This window comes from Bos mutus, chromosome 4, assembly GCF_027580195.1.
Source record: "Bos mutus isolate GX-2022 chromosome 4, NWIPB_WYAK_1.1, whole genome shotgun sequence".
Lineage (NCBI taxonomy): Eukaryota > Metazoa > Chordata > Mammalia > Artiodactyla > Bovidae > Bos > Bos mutus.
In genome coordinates this window covers 21,134,503-21,155,181 of record NC_091620.1, presented here as the reverse complement: position 1 = coordinate 21,155,181, position 20,679 = coordinate 21,134,503, and the positions used below count along the sequence as shown (strand labels likewise).

At 35.5% G+C, this 20,679-nt stretch overlaps 1 protein-coding gene across 2 annotated transcripts in view; it reads left to right on the top strand.

The window, feature by feature from the left end:
- UBN2 (ubinuclein 2) overlaps window positions 1–20,679 on the top strand; it is a 79,538-nt gene that overhangs the window by 34,667 nt on the left and 24,192 nt on the right. For both annotated transcript variants that reach the window (XM_070369195.1, XM_070369196.1), the window contains exons 4-12: window positions 3,549–3,686; window positions 4,344–4,447; window positions 6,343–6,832; window positions 10,662–10,732; window positions 14,595–14,724; window positions 16,758–16,876; window positions 17,348–17,461; window positions 18,055–18,198; window positions 18,918–18,968. In XM_070369195.1, the coding sequence (XP_070225296.1) occupies window positions 3,549–3,686; window positions 4,344–4,447; window positions 6,343–6,832; window positions 10,662–10,732; window positions 14,595–14,724; window positions 16,758–16,876; window positions 17,348–17,461; window positions 18,055–18,198; window positions 18,918–18,968 (1,361 nt within the window). The remainder of the gene's footprint in view (window positions 1–3,548; window positions 3,687–4,343; window positions 4,448–6,342; window positions 6,833–10,661; window positions 10,733–14,594; window positions 14,725–16,757; window positions 16,877–17,347; window positions 17,462–18,054; window positions 18,199–18,917; window positions 18,969–20,679) is intronic.

Here is a 20,679-nt window from a genome sequence, read left to right as displayed (position 1 = left end):
ATGACATGTATCCACTGTTATACTGTCATACAAGATAGTTTCACTGCCCTAAAAAAAAATCCTCTACCTATTCATCCCTCCCTAACACCTGCAACCACTAATCTTTTTATTGTCTTCATAGTTTTGCCTCTTCTCCAGCGTCATACAGTTAGAATCACATGGTATGTAGCCTTTCATAAAGAGCATTTTTAGTATTTTCCTTTTGTAGCATTCCAAATATTTGAATAAAAGTGTTTTTCAAACTGATTTTTGCGAACTGTAATTTCTTTATGTATCGATTTAAAGACTGGCCAGCATTTTCAAAGAGAATGAAATAAGAGTAGGAGGTGTTATAGTAATCCACTGATACGTTATGCAGTTTTTATTATGTGTGTGTGTTTATACACATGCACTGGGTTTTGATGGGTAGTGTATTTTCCACTTGGGCTGGTGAAGAAAATTTGCAAGCCACTGCTTTAATAAATGAGGATAACTTTTGTAGGTATAAGTTGTTGTTATATATATATATATTTGTTATATATATGTGTATATAACTTACACAGTTACTGACATTTATAGGACAATTTTGGTCCCTATTTTATAGGAGGAAATTGAACTAAAGCACAGGTTGTTTATTGACTTGCAAAATAATTTTGCATCATTTTCTTTAACAGATTATTTCATTTTTACATGAAATAATTCAGTGATTCAAACATAAAACACTTATGAGCCAACCAAATGATTTTCTTGTTTTTTTTCAATGGGTATATTGCCTATAGGCTTTTTTTTTTTCCCTTTGAGTCACCTTCATGGGATCTTAGTTCCCTGACTGGAAATTGAACCTGGGCCCTTGGAAGTGAAAGTTCAGAGTCATAACAACTGGACTGCTAGGAAATTCCCACTAGTAGGCTTTCTCTGTTTGTATATTATTCAATAGGGATTAAAAATAATCTGGTTCTGATTCACTTTAAGAATTGTGTACTATTAATACTTACTACTGTAATATCTGAAAATAAATGCTTTTGAAGATTATTTTTAGTCTAACAAGCATGCTGCCAAATTTTTAAAAAACAAGGGAAATCTTTTTATTGTTGAAATAATACCAGACATGATTAATGGTTTTATTTCGGTTATGTCTTTTAAATTTCTCTAGAACTTAGTGAAGTAAGTAATACTGAATCTTTTTTACAGCTGCAAAGTATTGATGTGAAGTGATTTATTCTGGGTCACAATAGCTAGGCATCTCTGTTGGCAAAGGATCTAATAAGTGTGGTTTGCAGGTTCAGTGATCCATTGCCTCTTAATACATTGTACTTAAAAGGCTAAAATTATTGCAGAAGTAGAAATGTCACATACTCATGAAACTTATGTAAGGTTATAAACGAGTGTTACCTTAACAAAAACAACCCCAGAATATATCCTGTACCTTTCAAGAAAAAAAAAATGCTTGGCATGTTTATAACTCACAGTGCAGTAGAAGCTGTGTATTAATCCTTGCTCTGTCACGTTGCTTGTGTCATTTTAGTATGGTTGCCAGGTTTATCAAACACAACTGTAGTCCACCTGGTTATATTTTTTAAAAAAGGCTAAATAAAATATCCATAAAGAGTTTGTTCTCCTGAAGAGTGTTTTGATAGGGAAAGCTCAGCAGAATACTGCAGAAGATAGGCACTGAGCACCTCCACATTGTCCGGTAGCCTGGTGATGAGTGTGTTTCTAACGCGAGATGCTGCTTACTATAATGGATAGGTTGGGAAAAGTCAGTGACACTGCCATAAACCAATACAGTTACTGTGGCAAAGTTCTTAACCTCTCTGAATTTGGTTTTCACTTATAAAATGGGAGTAATATTTGCCTTCCTTGCCTCAAAAGGGGATCAGGGGAACCAAGTGAAATAATTTATATGAGGAAGCTAAAAATTGTAAAGCATTATACAAGTTTATGTAAGCAAAAAGTGCAGGTGTATTTATATTATCACAATTACACATTTTCAAAATAATTACTACAGAGACTTTTCACTTTTTAAAAAAATTTATTTATTTTTGTCTGCTCTGGGTCTTCATTGCTATGCGTGGGCTTTATCTACTTGGAGCAAGCCGGGGCACCTCTCTAGTTGCAGTGCATAGGCTTCCCATTGCAGTGCCTTCTCGTTTGTACCGCATCTTCTTTATCCATTCCTCTGTTGGCCATTTAGGTTGTTTCAATGCCTTGGCTTTTGTAAACAGCGCTACAGTGACCATTGGGGTGCATATATTCTTTAGGATCATATTTTTCTCCAGATAAATGTGGAGATTCCTAACCACTGAACCACCATGGAAGTCTGATCTTTTCACTTTTAATTCTTTACTCCTCACATCACTCCTTTACTTACAGATAGTACTGGGCCCTATCAGAAGGTCTTAGCTGTAGGTCTTTGTAGTAACCCCTCAAGTGGAGCAACAAGAAAGGAGTGCATTCCTTTTTTCTTTTTCTAACATCATTCAGTTTTGGTTCAAAATCATTAAATGTACAGTCTTTCTCCATTCTCCATGTAACTTAAGAGGATACAGTTTAAAATCACAAGTTTTGTACTTAGCCTTAATATGTTTAACAAATATGTTATGTATATTTTTTGCCCGTGGCGAAAAAATTTTCCTTACAAATACGACTTTCTTAAAGACTAATTATATAATATGAAGAGAACCCTTAAGTAGAGTTCTGGGGACCTCAGGTAGCGGGTATCTTGCTTCTGTTAGACAAGTAGTTCCTTTTTTTCTCTTTTGCCATGAACACCTTCATTTACTTAAGATTGACCTTCCATTTAATGCTTGTTTTTTCTTCTTCAGGTGAGATAAGATAAACCTTGAAATCCAGACTTCCACAACTAGAGAAAGCCCATGTAGCAACGAAAGACCGAGTGCAGCCATAAATACATACATACATAACATTTTAAAAAATTGAAGCTTAGAGGACATCAGCTTACTGTGATATTCTAGACCAGATCTTCATATTGATTTATACAATTTGAATCTTTTTTTCAAAGCAGTACCTGGATTCTCAGTGTATGCTTACTGAACAGGACAGTTCTTTTTCTACTTCCCTTTAAAACTTATTTTTGTTTTATATATTTAAAAATATTCCTTACTTAAAAGCTTAGAACTAAGGCAGAAGAAATAACCTTTAATTTTTACAATCTATCTATGAATAAAATTATATATTAATACCAATATTGGTAAGAAATGAAGTTCATTTGTCGTCTGGCCATTTAGTCTTTTTTAACTTGTTTTGATTTCTGAGCAGAACCATTTGTCATTAAGAATAGCAGTGATTGTTAAGTTTTTCTCAGCAGACAATATATTTAGAATTAGCTTCAGTGTTGAGAAGTTTCTTTTTTTGACAAATACTGAATGATGATCAGAGCTCATTTCTGTTCCAGATACTAACTTTTTCTAAGTTTATTCACAGACATCTTCATTGCAGTTAGTTTTGTAGTTAAGATGTAAGGAAGATGCTGACAGGATTGAATTTCTTTGACGTATTTATAGAATTAAAGATAGTAAGATACATCTGAAAAATTTTTTTCAATCTAGTATGACGAATTAGTTCCTGCTTCTCTAACAACAAAATATGGAGGCTTTTATATAAATACTGGCACTCTCCAGTTTCGCCAAGCTTCAGATACTGAAGAAGACGATACCACAGACAACCAAAAGCACAAGCCACCCAAAGTGAGTTTATCCAATACTGCAACAGCAATGAGAGGATTCAATTAAAAAGATGTGGTTTTTGAATTTTACTTGTGCTTTACAGCTGTGAATATAAGGAAAAGTAAAATGCTAATCATTTTTTAATGAATTTATAGTTAATTACATGCTTTAAAGTAAAATTATATAAATATGGGGAAATATATTTTTATATCATAATAAGTTATATTTTCTGTTAAAACTTCTCTCTCCATATCTAGTCTAATAATCCACTATTTCTGGATAAGGTTGTGGTTCTAGGATAGCTTAAGACTTAATATGGAAATGACTGGTTTAGCAGTTGCTTGTTCTATGATGTAAAGCAAATTTTATAGAATATGTATATTGTATTTAAGAAATGACTAAAATGTCTTTAGATGTTTCCTGAAATGTGAGCCAAAGACATATTTTCACCAGAATTATCAAAATGTTTGTTAAAAATGCAGATTAAAAGGCTGTCCCCCAGATAACCAAAACCAAGGTTTGGGAATTCTCATGGACCCAAAGAATTTGCATTTTTAATAAGTAATTCTAATGCACCCCTAAATTTGAGTAAAACCATTTTCCCTGGATGCTGGATTGATACCATCAAAGAGTAAAGCAGTAATACTTAGGTAAGTGATGTACTTTATCATTTTATAGATTCCCAAAATAAAAGAAGATGATATTGAGATGAAGAAGAGGAAGCGGAAAGAGGAAGGGGAAAAGGAGAAGAAGCCAAGAAAAAAAGTACCCAAACAACTGGGGTAAGTGAAAATAGACGTAATGAGGGAACTAGTATTGTAGCATGACAAGCACTCTTTTTTAGAAAGATATATTTAACATTAATTAGTTCAACTTAGCTGGATCTAATTTAATACAGTATTTATAAATGTCAGTGACCTATTAACTTATATTTTAGTATTTATTATTAAGTAGCAGTCATCTTAGAGACTTTAGGTGTTTTAGATCAGATTTACATATTTGTTCATGAAGTATTTTGCTCATTACAACATTTTATCAACAAGAACCAGTTTGAAAAATGGAACACGTTTTCTTAATTTTTTGCACTAAAACAAATACCCGGGGTCTGAGAATTGGCAGTAGTCTTTGTGTTAATGATTGATGGTCGTTTTAATATTTTTTTAAAAGTCACTCATTTTATTTAGCTATTCTAAATGCTGGTCACAAGTCATAAGAGGGAATTCCTTGGCAGTCCAGTGGTTAGGACTTGGTGCTTTCACTGCCAGGGCCTGGATGCAATCTCTGGTTAGAAACTAAGATCCTGTACATCGAGAGGCACAGCCACAAAAAAAAAAAAAAAAAAGGAGAGCGAGGGAGAGAAATGGAATAAAAAGTCATAAGAATAAAATGTACCTTGCAATTATGAAACTACCAGTTGTCCCTACTTCTCTATGGCTTTTTTAAATAGAGCCCAGGGACAAAAACTTGTGAGAGGCTGGATTTTTCTCCCCTCCTTAGCAGAGGAAGAGGTACATCTGAATTTGGGACTCTCAAAATCCCAAGAGTTAATATAAGAACATATTTAGCCCCTCAGGTGGCGCAGTGGTAAAGAATCCACCTGCCAATGCAGGAGACACAGGTTCAGTCCCTGGGTCAGGAAGATCTCCTACAGGAGGAAGTGGCAACCCACTCCAGTATTCTTGCCTGGGAAATCCCATGGACACAGGAGCCAGGCAGGCTACAGTTGGTGGGGTCACAAAAGAGTCGGACACGACTGAGCGACAAACACACTTCCTGCATACCAGACACTGTCTGGGTTTTGGATATATAATAGTATGAAATGAAACACTGGCCTACCTTCAAAGCACTAATCATCATTTTTAGTTTCTGTAGTGCCCATAGAAGCATATAAGCCAATGAAATTAGAAAAGATTTTTTAGAGAAACTGATGGCTAAACCAAGACCACCCTTGCCTTATAATCCCCACAGAGAGAAAGTTGTCACTGAAAATTACATGTATCTATCCGACACCCTCGGAGAGAATGGAAAGTGAAGAAGTATCAGAAGGTAGTAGCAGACAGAATGAGATCTGGATAGATGACATGGTGATGAATGAAGGCTCACAGATTGACACAGAGGATTTTGCATTCCTTTGGCAGTTTGTAGCACGAACCACCTGGGGTACCAGTTTGAAGGTATACTATGTAGGCTTCTCTGGTTGTGATTAAAGTCAGCTCTGTTTTCAGCAAAAGTGCAATTCTTTACTTCATTAATTCTTTAGGTGACTACTTTATAGATGTGGCAAAGAAAGAACATTCCAAAAGGTGTAGAAGTTTAAGTTCATATACTTTACTTTTTTTTTTTTTTTTTTTTTTTGACTTGCGGGATCTCAATTCCCTGACAAGGGATCAAACCTGCACCCTTGGCAGTGAAAGCGCAGAGTCCTAACCACTAGACCAGAGGGACTTCCCTAACTTTGTGTACTTAATAAACCAGAGCTCTATTCAGTGTTGTTTATTTCTGTTGACTTTATCCCTTTCATTTTATTCACTCTAATGGCCATTTACCCATCTGCCTTTCATAAATGACAGTCCAGATGATGAAGATGATGTTCCTTTAAGTCTATGCCTCCTTATTTCCATGAGGTTTTAACCTATGAAATCATACATAGCCTAACTGATCACTATTTTCTTCACAGAGTTATGGCTCTAAATTCACACAAATCTGAAAAAAAGAAGAAACGTTATAAAGATTCTCTTTCTCTAGCTGCCATGATAAGAAAATTTCAGAAAGAGAAGGATGCATTAAAGAAGGAATCTAACCCTAAAACCCCACTGAACTTCTCAACCTCCTCTCTGAATAAACCCCCCTCTGCTGCTGTAGCGTTGGGAAATGATGTCTCAGACCTGAATCTGACCAGTGCTGATCCGGACCTCCCCATCTTTGTTAGCACAAACGAACATGAACTATTTCAGGAAGCTGAAAATGCCCTGGAGATGCTAGATGATTTCGACTTTGACAGATTACTGGATGCTGCTTCTAATGGTAGCCCCCTCTCGGAGTCAGGGGGAGAGAATGGAAACACCACCCAGCCAACCTATGCCTCTCAAGTTATGCCCAAGGTGGTACCTACACTCCCAGAGGGTCTGCCTGTCCTCCTTGAAAAACGTATTGAAGACCTCCGTGTAGTAAGTGGGATAATTCTCTTTTTTTTATTTACTGCATAAACATAGCAATAAATACTTATTTTCAAGCAAAAATAATAACCTGTAATCCTAACATACTTTTAAGTAACTTTATTTTCTATATTTCCTTTTAAGCATTGGATCTGTGCATAGGCTTTTTAAGTATAGTTATAACATGGGAATGGCAACCCACTCCAGTATTCTTGCCTGGAAAATACCATAGACAGGGGCACCTGGTGGGCTACAGTCCAGGGCATTGCAAAGAGTCGGAAGTGATTGAACACAAATGCACACATGACATGGATATAGTTCACTGTTTTATTACCTCACTTCATCTTATTTTTCTGTATAATTTTCATAAATATAATTTTTATTGGCTTACATAGCCTGGTAAAGAAAATACAGGGAAGGTAGGAACAAATAACTGTACCTGAACTTGGTCCAACTTTGTTGACTAGTTATTCTACAGTTGATTTTACCAGCTAGTCCTGACCCACTAATCAGCTTTAGTAAGCACACATTGTGTTCTCACTAGACAAACTTTTAAGAGTTGAGCTTTTAGCATTTCACAGTGGATTCCTCTGCCGATTGACTTGGATACATAATCTTTGTTTAGCTGCAGGTTCAGGTATGTGAGTACACTTTTTCCTTTAATCTCAGGGAGATATTATTTTGACTTAAAATGTTCCAAACATAGCTTAAAATGCCCCCCCCCCCTTTGTTACTCCTTTGGCATGTTTGTCTAAACCCATGCCATGTTTTTAGTCCTCTTTTTTTCCCCCCCTGATTACAGAAGTTATATATTCAATATAAGTTGTATTTTTCACTTAGGGAGGGAAACATGCCCGATAATCAGACATTTTCCACCTCCAGTATGGGACAACCCAAAATTTATATTTAAATTTTAATTTAAAAATAAGTTAAACTACTTATTTTTCTGGATTTTATTTCATGCATTTGCAAATATGTTATTAAAAATAATTATTGTGATTATTAAAATTATTAATTACTGTTAACAGAAGTATATTCTATAACTTGTTTCTTCTAAGGTTATAGTAGCCATTTAAATCACATTGTAAATTTATTAATCATCTCCATGTTGTATTTATTTCTCTTAACTCTTTCTAAATTTTAAGTATCTGATTAGGGGAGCAAGAGATCTATCTAATTTTTCCAACAGGTGACTCATGGTTTTAATTATCAATTTTATTTTTTTTCTATTTTTTGTTCTTTAGCATTTCTTCTGAGCTCATCACTTATTAAATTCCCTAAAATTTTTACTTATTTTAAGGTAATTTGTTAGTTCAGGACTTACAGAAGTGTGTTCAAGTATCTCATTGCCAGTGTTTTTTAGCTTATGGCTTGTATTACCGTAATTTTTGCTTTATGTCTATGCTGTGTTATTTGTTGGCCCATACGGTTCTTGCTGGCTAGGTCTCTGTTGTGATGTGTATCATTTGAAGATGGCCCTGTCTGTGCTATTAATGTCTCTTACCGCAAATTCAGTATTGTCTGATTTTACTGTGGATTCCTTTCTCTTTATTTTTGCATGGAATAGCTTTTCCCATCATTTCCCTTCATTTTAGCTCTTTTTTGAGTTCATTTGTTTAAGATTCTCATTAAGATTTTATCTTACTTACAGCTGTTACAATGATAATGACATAATCTTTATTCTGTCATTTTCTTTTATATTCTGTTTTATTCCCTCCCCCTCTTTTGTTTTTCACTCTTGCTATTTTCTGTGCTTATCATCATATAGTTTTTTTATTTAATCTTCTTAACCAGTGTATGAAGTACAGGTATTGTTTCCTTTTTATAGTTAACAAACTTAAGTGGAGGTAGATTAAGTAGCTTGGTCAGGTCCCACAACTAGTAAGCGGTGGAGCCCTAATTTAAACACAAGGGTTCACCTGTCTCCAAGGTATGTGCTTTTTCCTATCCCATATGGCTCCTAAAATCTTTAGTTTCTTTGATGGTTTAAATATAAAAGTGCTAGGGATGTAATCCAGGTTTTTCAACATGTAATTAATAATAACAGCTATTATTATTAAGAAATAGCAAATAGTTATTAGCAAATAACTATACTGTCCACTGAGTGTAGTGCTCCTGGGACCCACAACTTCACAGGAGCCCACTTACTGTTGAGGAGACAGTGCCCTGAGTGGAAGTGGCTAAGCTGTGATGCAAAGTCAGAATTGAAAGGGAGGCCCATCAAGCTTTATATAACTTGCACTCTGCCCACTGTGTTGTGTGCCATTCTTTCCCACTGAATAAACAAAACTGATTAGCAGTGAGTGTGCTTCAGTTTTGTCAGGTGCTGTCATATAAAACTCTCTGTAGTAGCCATGGCAGGACTGAAACACCTACTTCCTAACCTCTTAGGAAGTGATCAGTAAGAAGGTTAATTTCATTTGCTAGTATCTGTAAATTCTCCATATTTTTCTCTTTCAAATAGGACATAGTATTTTTCCTCATAAAGTAAGGATTCATCATTGCCTGCAGTGCTCACCTCTGTCTGATAAGGACTTTCTTCTTGTAGCTCTTTTCTCACTTTGTAACATTCTTCCACTGTTCAGCCTCTGGAAAGTTTAGTTTTCATTCTGGCTTTCTTTCTATATTTCTTCTCCCTACACATACCCAGTCTTCTTCCTTTCTAAGAAATGCTGAGGCACATCCCCCAAATTGTGTTCATCTATTTATAGCATTTGAGGTCGTCAAACAGTGTAAAATTATCAACAAAGTTGACAGAGTCAGCATATTTCTTGCTCAGATTATTGGATCAGGATGTTTTACATCTTGGGTGTCTTAAGATAAACTGTCTTTTGTGATTTCCCCAGTAAATTTTACTTATGGTAGTGTATTGGTTTGCATACTCTTTGTTTCTGGTAAACTGGTTAAGAGACACAGTGATGAAAATATCATTCTTATCCTTGTTGAATTGATTTTCGTTTATTCCTTGGTAATGACCGTGGCCAGTTTTTTCATTGTTAGTAATTAAGTGGAACCCAGACTGGCTGCGGGGCTTCCCTTGTGGCTCAGATGGTAAAGAATCCGCCTGCAATAGGGGAGATCTTGGTTCAATCCCTGGCTTGGGAAGATGCCCTGGAGAAGGGAAAGGTTACCCACTCCAGTATTCAAGCCTGGAGAATTCCATGGACTGTATAGTCCATGGGGTCACAAAGAGTCGGACATGACTGAGTGACTTTCACTTCACAGACCGGCTGCAGAAGCTGAGTATCTTTGTATAGAGTCACAGTGTTATACAGTTGAAGTCAGAAAGCTTCTGGTCTGAGTCTTGGATCCACCACTTACTAGCAGTGTGATTTGGGGGCATATCACGTAATTTCTGTAAGATTTAGGTTCCTTGTTTGTAAAATGGGAGCTATAATACCAGTGTCATTGGCTGTTATGAAGATTACACATGGTAATGTGTACAGTATATAGAATATCAGACATATTGTTAGACAGTATTGTCTAGTAAAAAGTGAGACAGCTGCTTTCTGTTATCTTAGAGATAACAGAAAGAATTAATAAAACTAACAGATATTCAAAATACACAAGACACCCATAGCACTAAAAAATCTTATATGTAAAACTTATTGAATTTGGGAAAATTCAGAAAAATGAAATATAGACATAAAATTAGGAAAGAATGTTATGTATGCTAAATTTTGTTTCAGCACCCTTTAATTGCCTGTCATGCCAGGTAATAGCTGGGATGTGAAGTGAAACTAATCCTAGCCCTGCCCTCAAGGAGCTTATTCTAAAGTAAATAGATATGGAAACAAATGTGTTTATTGAGAGTTATATTGACAATCTTGTGTTTCTGTAGGCTGCCAAACTTTTTGATGAAGAAGGAAGGAAAAAATTCTTTACACAGGATATGAATAATATTCTTCTGGAGTAAGTAATTTTCTTCTTTGATTAAAAAACTGTAAGAATTCTTTGAGAAATATTGTAGACCTTTGAGGTGCAGATGCTGCTTGCTTGGTTAGTCTCAGGCCTTAGCTCTTTCCTTTTGGCCTCACGACATGTGTGATAAAGTTTCTTAGCAAAACTATGTGTCTGTGTACAGTGACCCCTTAGTATAATCAAAGCTTCCAATGTGAAAACCGCCAGAGCAAGTGACCACTGTATGGGTTGAATGTTATCCTACTTTTAAATGCATTCTTTGTCATGTTATATGAAGATATCTTTTTGAGACATCTCTGATTGTTTACATTAAAATTCACACAAACATTTTATATCCAAATGGAAAGTATGGTTTAACGAAGAATCATTGTTATGGGATAGAGTGGAGCAGTGTAGAGACGACAGATGTTCAGTTGGAAAGGAAAGGGTAAAAGCTGCTGTATGATGCAAACAGTATTTAAATTAGTGATAATCTTCACCCTTAGGTAGAATTTGATGTTAATGAAATTGCAGGTTCTAAGATTGTGGTCAAATAAGCTGTATTTATAAACCTATTGGCTTATAAATTTTGACCATGGTTCCAGAAATTGAGTATATAATTGGCTACAGGCAGGAATGGGCAAAAGAGAAGTGGTCCTGGGGAAAGCAGTAAATTCCTTTCTGATGAAAATAATGTATGCCTACTTTTGGTGGTTTAGTAGCATCATATATACAGAAACGAGGCAATGTTTCCAATACTGTGATTCCTGTCTTTTAAATGTATAATGGAGATAGTTTCTCATGAGATATAAAGGATGAGTTGGTTTACTGGTTTTGATAACTATTTTAAATAATACATTCTCTCTTTTTCCTGAAGTACTTAAAAAAATCATTTTGGTCCCATGGACTCATAAAACACATAACCTAGTATGCTGCTAGCATGGAGACAGAGGAATTTCTTGTTCCTATTATTTATTTTAGCCAGGGGTTTTCAGATTTACTCAGTTTGCTTGCAAATGCTTCCTGTCAGTGCCACCTCCTTTTACCTAGCTCTCCTCTAAACCTTAGATTCAACAACCAGTGTAACCATTAATCATCAGAGCTGCCCCAGATTCCAGGATCAGGGATCTAACTAGCTCTTTTTCTTTTTACCTAATAGCCCAAGTTTACTAGATTAGGTCTTTTTACTGTGACAGAGAGTGTGCCTGTAATTCTACAAGCCTTAGTGTTCAGGCTTTGAATTTTTTTCCCTTTTAGTAACTTTCTTACGCTCTCTTGTCTTCTTACACTTTCCTGAACAAACAATCCCTTATTTCTCTGTACTGAGTTGATTGTCTAAGGGCATATGATACACGATTATTTGGGGTAGTAATTCCATGAATTTTTTCAGATAAATTTTAGTCATCCCCATATACTAAAAGCAGAGAAGGCAATGGCACCCCAACTCCAGTACTCTTGCCTGGAAAATCCCATGGATGGAGGAGCCTGGTGGGCTGCAGTCCATGGGGTCGCTAAGAGTCGGACATGACTGAGCGACTTCACTTTCACTTTTCACTTTCCTGCATTGGAGAAGGAAATGGCAACCCACTCCAGTGTTCTTGCCTAGAGAATCCTAGGGACGGGGGAGCCTGGTGGGCTGCCGTCTATGGGGTCGCACAGAGTTGGACACGACTGAGGTGACTTAGCAGCAGCATATACTAAAAGACTGGAATTATTAGAAAAAAATATTAAAGTATATATGTGAGGGATGTGTACTTAAACTGCTCTCAGATACGAATTTGTATCTATTTGGGATAGACCAATACAGTCAGAAACCTCTAGGGTTAATCCTTTTCTCTAATTTTTGCCTAATAGGGGCTTGGGAGCAGAGTCAGTGCTTTCTGAGTTACCCCCTCTTTGGAAACCACTAATTTTTATAAGTAGGTCATTGATTTAATCTGTTCTTACTTGGACTCTCTTACTATTTGAAGTTTCTATTTTATTTTCAGCTTTAACTAACCTTTTATGATGGGACAAGCCTAAAATGCCTCCTACTCAGAGTCTAGACTTTTAATAAGTTCTAACCACATTATTTAACCAGATGTTTATACACAGAACTCATGACCATAGTGATTATCTTCCATATGTACCTCCTCTGCATTTGACCCTCTGGCTCTAGTAGGTCTTAAACTTTTGTTCGTTTATTTCTTTATTGGGTTGGCTTCTCTAATACTGAAAATTTTATACTGTCGATTTTAAGGCGTATAGTTAGTTTTCCACATTTCATTGTTTCTGAAATTGCAGTGTATATTTTAAGTGTTAGGTACATTTGATCTGGCAGGGATTCTGGTTTCTTTTTTTCTCCAAAAGCTGTTAATTGAATCTTTGGATGCACCTACATTTGTGAAAGTATTTAAGTCTGTCAGCACCTTCTATAGAAGAACATGATGATTTGGACATAATTTGCTACCAAGGGCCCCAGTTTGGTCTTGGCCTTCAAATTAAAATCTGTTCTCACCTTTCTACAGTAGCAGCTGCCAGATATAATGTCTTCCATCTTAAAGAAACCTCAACTATTTATTATAGACCTGTCCTGCTAAGAATATGGTGGCTGTTACAAAATCTTTTTTTTTTTTTTAAGCAACTATTTGGCTAAATAACCTTTAGGAGCTGGAGAATTAGAATATATTGAATAAACTAATAAATACCTAGTTTGTGCAGTGGAGGCACAATAAGGCCAATAAAAGATGGATAAAATGATCTGTGTGTGTAGCCTCTTCTGAATCTATAATTTTTTCAAACACCTTTAAGGAAAATTTACTCTGAGAACTTACAGAAATTGTAACTCTAGTATAGCGGCTGCAGGGTGGTGAGGGGAATTATGAAATCTCTTTGATGAAATGAGTTTTTGGTTAATAGTGGAGTTCCTGTGCTTTATGCAAAAATGGAGACTTTATCCCTGTCATTAGGAAATTATCTGGTTATAGCTGATTCACGTGGTGGTGGTGTACAGCAGAAACCAACATAATGTTGTAAAGCAGTTATTCTCCAATTAAAAGTAAAAGACCCCCCCAAAAATTATTTGCACGGAAGGGGAGTAAATTAGGAGTTAAGGACTTTTTTTCTGGCCATGTTGCGTGGCTTGCGGGATGTTAGGATCCCAACCAGGGGTCAAACTTTTGCCCCCTGCAATGGAAGCATGGAGCTCTAACCACTGGACTACCAGAGAATTTCCAGGAATTTAGGGGTTAACAGATACACACTGCTGTATGGTAGAGAATATGCTTGCAGTGCAGGAGACCTGGGTTCAGTCACTGGGTTGGGACGATCTCTTGGAGAAAGGAATGGCTGCCTACTCCAGTATTCTTGCCTGGAGAATTCCATGCCTTGCTGGCTATAGTCCCAAGGAGAATTCTTTGCCTGGCAGGTTACAGTCCATGGAGTTGCAAAGAGTCAGACACAGCTGAGTGACTAACATGAAGATGATACATAAAATAGATAAAGATACTGTATAGCACAGGGGACTATATTAAATATCTCATAATAACCTATAGTTGAAAAGAATCTGAAAAAGTATATATATAAAACTAAATCACTTTCCTGTATAACTGAAACTAACACAATATCGTAAATGGCTATATTTCAATTTAAAAAAGGAAAGCAAATTATTTGCTATCTTGTTTAGGGTTATAAATTCTACTCTTAAACTAGATTCATTGAAAATTTTTTATAGCATTGTTATTTATGTTGGTTTTTTTGTTTTTTTACTTGAACAATGCTGTCTGGGAAATCAGGGAAGTATAAAATGAGAAAAGAATCTGCCTCTGTCTCCTTGCCTGTTTGTTACTACCTAAAAGAAATTCTCTGCTACATATTTGTTATTGTTTTTGGTCAGCATTGAGTTACAGCTGCAGGAACTAGGCCCTGTCATTCGTAGTGGTGTCTACTCCCACCTTGAAGCTTTCGTGCCATGCAATAAAGAAACACTGGTAAAACGTCTGAAGAAGTTACATCTCAATGTCCAGGTAAGAGGAGGAACAATAACAGCTGCATCTGGGGTTTTAGAACCTGTAAGGAGACTGGTTTCTGTTTGCTGCTTTTGCATATTAATTGCTTTATAGTCATAGTATATGTATTTAATAAGCATAGAATGTTCTTTTTAAGGCCTGGGATACAATTGCTTTTCAACAATCGGTAAGTTTCAGTCAGAAATAATGTTTTCTGATGCTTCCTGGATGAGGTAAATAACTTCATTCCACAGGTGACACAACTTTATCCTCAACAAATAATCTGACATGTGTCACTCAATTTTCTTATTCCTGAAATGGACCTGTATAGATATACTCACTCACACAGGTATGAAGACCAGTGGAAAGAATCACAGGGTTGCATGTAAACTCAAAGGTTATTCATTGTGATCATCGTTGTTTTGCTAGGTTCTTTTCCACTACAACCCCTCTAAGTGTTTCATTACAATATCAGGAAGTTCTTCCATACACTGGGCCAGATCCAAGTCCTTTCCCTCCTTTCGACCCTAATTCTGCTTTTGGCATGGAATTCTGTGTTACAGGTTGTATACTTCCATTAATAAAATAGTTCTTTTGAATTGAGAAACAATTCAATTCTTTCTCAGTTCAAGCAGGTTAATGAACAAATGAAATTTATTCGAGGTCGCAGATTTCCTGGACTGTGGAGTGTTAGCTATGGAAGAAGACATTTATCTAACCCTTGCTTTTCTTCATGTGGTATAATTATGTACCTTTGTATCCCTAAACATATTATGTGGTTTGCATGTTTTTGACCTTCATATAAATGGAGAAAGAGTGTCTGTTTTCTTCTTCAGCTTGCTAATTTACACTCAACATTATGCATTTCAGGTTTATCTGTCTTTACGTGTAGTGGGACTCTTATTTTTACTGATGTGTGTACAGTGTTCCATTATATGAATATATTTCAGTTAATTTATTTATTTAACTGTTGATGGATACTTGACGTTTTCCCAGGCAGATAGTCTCAACTATATAATTCTTAAGATCATCAAGAAACCATGATACTGGATTTGCATTTTTAAGAATGGTATTTTATAGCAAACACTGTCATGTGTGCTGCAATGTTAATTAGTATGCATGAAATAAGTAAAATGCTTGTTAGTAATATTTGTGTTTTATTTTTATTAGATTTTGGTCTCTATTTAATCATTTTATTACTGTTAAAGTGTCCATATAATTTACTGCCCAAACATGGAGTATTTTTAAGAATGTAATTGAACACTATTAATTATGCTGAGGCAACAGGCAAATGGAAGGAAAGTTACGACCAACCTAGACAGCATATTACAAAGCAGAAACATTACTTTGCCAACAAAGGTCCGTCTAGTCAAGGCTGTGGTTTTTCCAGTGGTCACGTATGGATGTGAGAGTTGGACTATAAAGAAAGTTGGGCGTCAAATAATTGATGCTTTTGAACTGTGGTGTTGGAGGAGACTCTTGAGAGTCCCTTGGACTGCAAGGAAATCCAACCAGTCCATCGTAAGGGAGATCAGTCCTGGGTGTTCATTGGAAAGACTGATGTTGAAGCTGAAACTCAAATACTTTGGCCACCTGATGCGATAAGCTGACTCACTGGAAAAGACCTGATGCTGGGAAAGATTAGGGGCAGGAGGAGAAGGGGACGACAGAGGATGAGATGGTTGAATGGCATCATCGACTCAGTGGACATGAGTTTGGGTGGACTCTGGGAGTTGGTGATGGACAGGGAGGCCTGGTGTGCTGCGGTTCATGGGGTCGCAAAGAGTTGGACACGACTGAGCAACTGAACTGAACTGAACTGAACAGGCAAAAACTGGGACTCTGTCTGGCTGTCTGAGAAGTATGGTTATCCTAATTTTATATCTAATGTACATTATGAAAAGTCAGCGTTGTAGAAGAAATGTTTGAGTATGCTAACATTTCAATTGTGTGATCAATATCTAAAACCCAGATTTCATCTTTTGAGGATCTGCTTACAAAATAGGCTATGTAAATATGCTTGAAAAAACTTTTAGTTTTTTTTCCCTCAGGATGATCGTTTAAGAGAACCTCTGCAAAAGCTGAAACTGGCTGTCAGCAATGTCATGCCTGAACAGCTATTCAAATACCAGGAGGACTGCCAGGCTCGTAATCAGGCTAAGTGTGCCAAGTATGTACCTCTTCTATTTGGACTGGCTTTTGCACTTGAGAAATACTTGTTGCTGTTAGGGATTGGTCTTAGGTAGAAATCCACCTAAACCACTAGAGTGGTATAATTGAATATTTTCTAAATGGTAAATCACTTCCCACTCAGTTGCTTTGGGGTAAAAGGCAAAAGATCTTTTGATGTTGTGTATGTGTGTGATCAAAGCTAAAGCTGACACTGGTAAGACATTTCACAGGTTGACCTACTTGACTGGTTGCAGTTGGATACAAAAGATAAGTGTTCATGCCTTTATATTAGAATTTGAAGATCTTATTTACCAGAGTGCTATATAATGCACTTCAAATTCAAAGTATTATGTGGAAAGTTAAATTCCTTATTTACCCTGTCTTTGAAGCAATTCAACAAGTATCCAAGGAACATATTATAGCAATGTTGGGTTAAAACTTTACTGCATAAAATGTTTTCCATTTTTAGGTTTCAGACAGATGAAGAACGAGAAAAAAATGGGTCCGAGGAAGATGACGAGGAGAAACCAGGGAAACGTGTCATAGGACCAAGGAAGAAATTCCACTGGGATGACACTATTAGGTAAGGTTTAACGAAAACCTTCATTTTCAACCAAATAGATAATGCAGAAGTACAGTGTTTACGGTTTCTCATTAAAAAAGACTCTATAGTAAATGGAAAATTCGATTAGAAGCAACCAAAAGTTAGTGTGTAGGAAAATTTTATTCAAGAGAAATTAATTTGGTTCTAATATCCATACAGTTCTATCACTTTTATTTTCATATAGTACTTTTCATAAACCAATCTTATTATTGAGTAAGTTATACTGGTTTGAGAGGTGAAGTACTCAATATGTTTGTGTAACGCATCATCTTTCTTACCAGTATTTCTGTACTCCGAGTAGAGGGTTTAGTTGTAGGACTACTCCTTTTAAACTTTGGTGCCTGGATTAAAGGTACCGAAGGGAATTATCTCATACTGGGGATTTGGCTATAGTACACTGAATGATGTATGTTAGAAATTATTTATCTTCATGTCATCTTCTGAATTCTTCAGATAATATTCTTTATTATTGCTGTCAGATTTGTGTGCTTTAAAAAAAATCTGTTTCAAGCTTAATTTTCTACAATTTGCAGTCAGATTTATATATAAATATATATTTTTAATCTGTTTAGAACTTTGTTATGTAACCTTGTTGAGATCAAATTGGGATGCTATGAGTTAGAGCCAAATAAAAGCCAGTCTGCTGAGGATTATCTTAAATCCTTTATGGAGACAGAGGTGAAACCATTGTGGCCTAAGGGCTGGATGCAGGCAAGGTAAGAAATGTGACATCCTAGATTTTATTTTACTCTCTTATTGCCGTTGTTAAAGACACATATATACACACACATTACATTGATTTTCCTAAGAACCTAGTGTGTTTAACATTCTGTAAGTCATCTCAGATGATGCCTACTCTGAAAGCTTCACTCACTTAAAAGAAAAATGTCATATGGACATAGAGATACACATAAAAGTGATTCTCTTTAACCGACCACTTTTTGTTTTTTGCACCTAAATCTTCCTAATAGAGAAAAATGGAGGGGGGAAGAAGGTTATGAACTTTGGGAGGGGGACTTTATATGGATATCTTGAAGATAAGTAACTGAATACAAGATTTAGACTGCAAAAAAAGAGGCACAGCCTTAGTTCTGTTGAAAATATAGTCAGTGTAGAGTGGTATCTCAAAAACTAAGGGTAGCTCAGTTTAAAGAGTTAAATATAGAATGTTAAAATCAATAGGCCTGGTTGTCTCAACCTGTCATCCTAAAGTGTTCATCTTAAATCAACAGAAATCTGTCAAAATATTTAAATAAAGAGGTAATATAAAATTTTGCATAATATAGGTTATTGAATTTACTGTACCATTGTAAGTCTTTATTTGGTAAATAGCAAGTAGTAGCCTATTGAGTATCAAATGATTAAAATGACAAAATGATTATCCTGTTATTGTCTGCTATGGAAAATAACTGTTTTTTTTTTTTAATTTTTCCAGAATGCTTTTTAAGGAAAGTCGGAGTGTACATAATCATCTTACTTCTGCTCCGTGAGTAAATGCAGACCCTAGATTTCTTCGTTTATTTTTATTCACATTATGATATTTAGAAAACAAAATATTCATTAAATGCTAGGTAAAATAAGACTTAAACATACAATCTGTCTTAACACAGCTTAAAAAAACCATTTTAACTGTTGACTCTCTAGACCTAAGGACACATTTCTCTATTAAAAAACTTCTCAGGCTAGTCTCTAAAAACTTGAATCCATAATGTAACATATTGGCTTGAAATCTGGTGGTGAGAAGCCATTTAAATAGGAAGGCTTCAGTGGTTTCCTTTGTTCCTGGACAGTCTGCCCTCCAGTTCTTCTGTATCCTTTTTCTTGTCCTCTTAATGACCATCTACAAAGGTCATCTGTTAGCCTCCTGCTTTCCACTACAGTTCTGTATATATCCTACCTAGCCTTGCCTTGCAGAGTGTTTTATTCCACAAGATTTATGTACTCTTCATGTCCTTCCTTCTGTCCCAAAGTGGATCTTTTCATTAGTGATGTAATTACTAAAGAAAGGTCTCTAGTAAAAAGGCAGATTTTTCTGTGGTTATATTTTTGGGTGAATACTGGTTATCTTGACAAGGATTCTATTTTTAGTTACAACTTAAGGCTCCTTCTCTATAGCCTAGAAGTGTAGTGTTAAGGGTTAATAAAATATAAAATTATCAGGTCACTGAGAAGTTACTGAACAACTCTAGTTCAGTACTCCATTAAGAGGTCTGGATAACATCTGGGTAGTGTTACAAAATTCCCCCTCTCCTTATATATAATTGTAGTAGATAGAATTTTTTTACAGCTTTTAGGAAGGACACTTTGTTAGTATACTATGGTAGATATATTGAAGTTGGTTTTGGTTTTCAGATCTTGCTATTTTTGTTTTTTTGGGGTATAAATTTGGAGTAGTTTGGTTTTATTTGTTATAGGTTTACTTTGTTGCAGGTGATTTACATATCCTAGGGTCAGTGTAAATGTATTTTTTTATGCACTTAGGTGTATTTATGTCAGTATTCTAGGCCTTTAATTTCCCTATAGTCCTAAAATCCCATTACAATTTAAGTATAGAAATAATTTATTTCTTTAATTCTAAAACATAGAATTTACATAGATCCTTTCCCTCATTTTTTTGTCTTTTTTTTTTTTTTAGTAACCTCATTATTATGGCTAACTTTTTGTTTTGTTTTGTATCAGAAAGTAGGAATCTGTGTGGTAATGTAGGCCTGGAAGTCATGAATATTACTGTTAACTTAATGAAGTTGTAGATTGACTGTAAACTTTTAATTAAGACATTTGTTAATTTAACTTAGTGAAGTAGAAATATTCAGACAGTTTTAGCTTTACAACCCTTTAATTATTCAGCAAACATATGAGTACTTTCTTGTGCTGAAGAACCTGTAAGAGTTTTTTAATCTTTTCACTTTTTCACACTGGTTCACAAATGTTCTAAGCGTCCATGGTATTTTTTTATTGCCCTTTTTCTGTCAGCTTTGAAATTTTTTATTTGAACTATTATGTTAAAAATAACTTTCTTAAAAAACTTGAGGATTTTTTTGTTTTGTTTTTTAAATAGTATCTCGTTTATAACCTCTTAGCATGGTTTCATTTGAGCTTGAAGTTCCTTGAAGCTCTTTTCTATAAATAATTACAAATTCCTACCAATTCTTTGAAATAAGTCTCCTTTAGGCACCTTCATTACCCTGTTTTGAGTT